Source organism: Phalaenopsis equestris, unplaced genomic scaffold, assembly GCF_001263595.1.
Source record: "Phalaenopsis equestris unplaced genomic scaffold, ASM126359v1 Scaffold000761, whole genome shotgun sequence".
In the NCBI taxonomy this organism is placed as follows: domain Eukaryota; kingdom Viridiplantae; phylum Streptophyta; class Magnoliopsida; order Asparagales; family Orchidaceae; genus Phalaenopsis; species Phalaenopsis equestris.
In genome coordinates this window covers 4,929,674-4,931,866 of record NW_018165201.1, presented here as the reverse complement: position 1 = coordinate 4,931,866, position 2,193 = coordinate 4,929,674, and the positions used below count along the sequence as shown (strand labels likewise).

Genomic DNA, 2,193 nt, shown 5'->3' with positions numbered 1-2,193 from the left:
TCCCTATAATATTGTAAATCGATCCCACAAACGTGGAATTTAGAGTAACGCCGAATTCACACGAGGGCGGCGGCGGCTGCAATGTCATACCATCGCTGACGGCTTAGCCCTTCTCAATCTCTCTATAAATCTCAAACCTCTCGCCTTTCTCCCTCAACAAACTCCCCCCTTTTTCATAATTTCTTCATTTTCTAGATGCCTCCGAGAAGCAAACTCCACTGCGCCGCCGCTGCCGAGAAGGAGACACAATTCCGGGGAGTGAGGAAGAGGCCCTGGGGTCGATACGCCGCCGAAATCCGCGATCCTGGGAGGAAGATAAGAGTATGGCTCGGCACCTTCGATACTGCGGAGGCGGCGGCGAGGGCTTACGACGCCGCCGCCAGAGAGTTCCGAGGATCTCGCGCAAAGACCAACTTTTCTTTCTCCGATGCGGAGCACGAATCAAGCGGAGCCGTTCCCTTCGATCTCAACCGCGGCGGCGACGCCCGGTTTATGTTCCGCGCTTTTCGGAATGAAATGGCTGCGGCGGCGCAGCCGTTGTATTTCTTTGGTAACTTCCGACATAGCGGCGGCGCAAGGTTTCTTTCCCGGCGGGACGGAAGTATTGGACACGTCAGCAGTAGTTGATTCGAGACGGCTTTCGCCGGCGTTGAAGATCTGTTCGTTGGGTATTGATCTGAACCTTCCTCCACCGGCAGAGATCGCCTGAACGTCGCCGGAGCTATTTATTATTATTATTAGAGTCTAAAGATTGGAAAAAGGTTGTATTTTTCCTCGCCGGCGCCTTAATTTTTATTTGGCCGAGCAGAAGAATTAGAGTTTAACTGTTCATTTTCTTGAACTGGGGATGAGTACTCTTTATTTATGTGTAATTATTGGATAAGAATAATCTCCTTATTTTTAGGTGCTTTTACATACATTCAACCCAAAACTTTCATATTTACGTATCAAACACCAAAACTTTTATAATTTGAAACATATTATAAAAATTTGCACTCATTATCATCTTTTAATAATAAAATACATATTTGACTCATTTGCTTATCGAGCTGAACACGAACTATTTACGAACAATGACCCATTTTGACAACTCTAGTCACACAGCCCTAGAATGTTAAAAATGGGATTATATTTAAATCTTATTATTTATATCAAAATATTCATTTATATAAAATTTAATAATTAATAACTTTGTAGCCTTGTAATCAATTAAATTATTTAAAATTTTTACTCATTAATTAATTAATTAATTATATATAATTTGATTATTTCCAGCCAAAACGAGTCGAACATGAACAAACAAAAAACGAGTCGAACATGAACAAAGAACAAACAAAATTTTGTTCGTGTTCAGCTCGTTTATATATCTAAGTGCAAAAAAATTGTTCGTATTCAACCTATTTGTTTAGCGATCAAATCGAACACGAGTTACTTAACGTTCCAAATATAAACTAATTACTAAAGATGTATGCACTTTTTATATCATAATATTCACCCTTAATATATTAATTACAACTACAAATATTTCAAGTCCCAAAAAGTTTGAATCTTAAAACTATTTAATGATAGAAATTTTTAATCATTTGCGCTCTTTGTGCATTAACAATGACCTCACATAGCGACTATAAGCTAAGGCCCCATCAATCATAATTTTATTTAACCAACCAAGTTATATTCTCTTTCATCTTGTGATATATAAAAATTGTATTTAGCTCTTAGAGGTCTCCATTCTCCAAAGATGAACCACATTAAGTTGGCAATTGCCCCCAGTAAAATTTACCATTATTTTTAATATAAATAATAAAATTTATTATTGTTTTCTTATTTAGTGTTACATGTTATGTAATTAATTATTAAGCTGTGAAATAAGTATGGTACAATGATTTTGAAGGAGAATGGTTAGAAAGAGATTGGCACATCACAAATTACGTTACAAATTCAGGGTCTTTTTGGGGCATGGTGCATTGACGGAGTGGCACCACAACACAATTTTCTCTTTGAGTAAACTATATTTTGACAGCATTTTCAAAAAACTATCACTGAAATATGTGTTTTACCACCGATCCCGACTAGGTGCAGTGACAGTTTTCCCAATTGTCATCTGACATTTATAAATTAAATTAAATTAAATTATTAGTCATCACAACTTTTGAACATTTGATCATTCTTCAGTAACTTCACAAACCCCCCCCC

At 37.3% G+C, this 2,193-nt stretch overlaps 1 protein-coding gene across 1 annotated transcript; it reads left to right on the top strand.

Moving 5' to 3' along the window:
• Positions 1-915, top strand: LOC110030982 (ethylene-responsive transcription factor 8-like). Its single transcript, XM_020733990.1, has one exon. It carries the CDS (start codon positions 196-198, stop codon positions 625-627), a length of 432 nt encoding a protein of 143 aa, XP_020589649.1. The 5' UTR covers positions 1-195; the 3' UTR covers positions 628-915.
• The last annotated feature ends 1,278 nt before the right edge of the window (positions 916-2,193 follow it).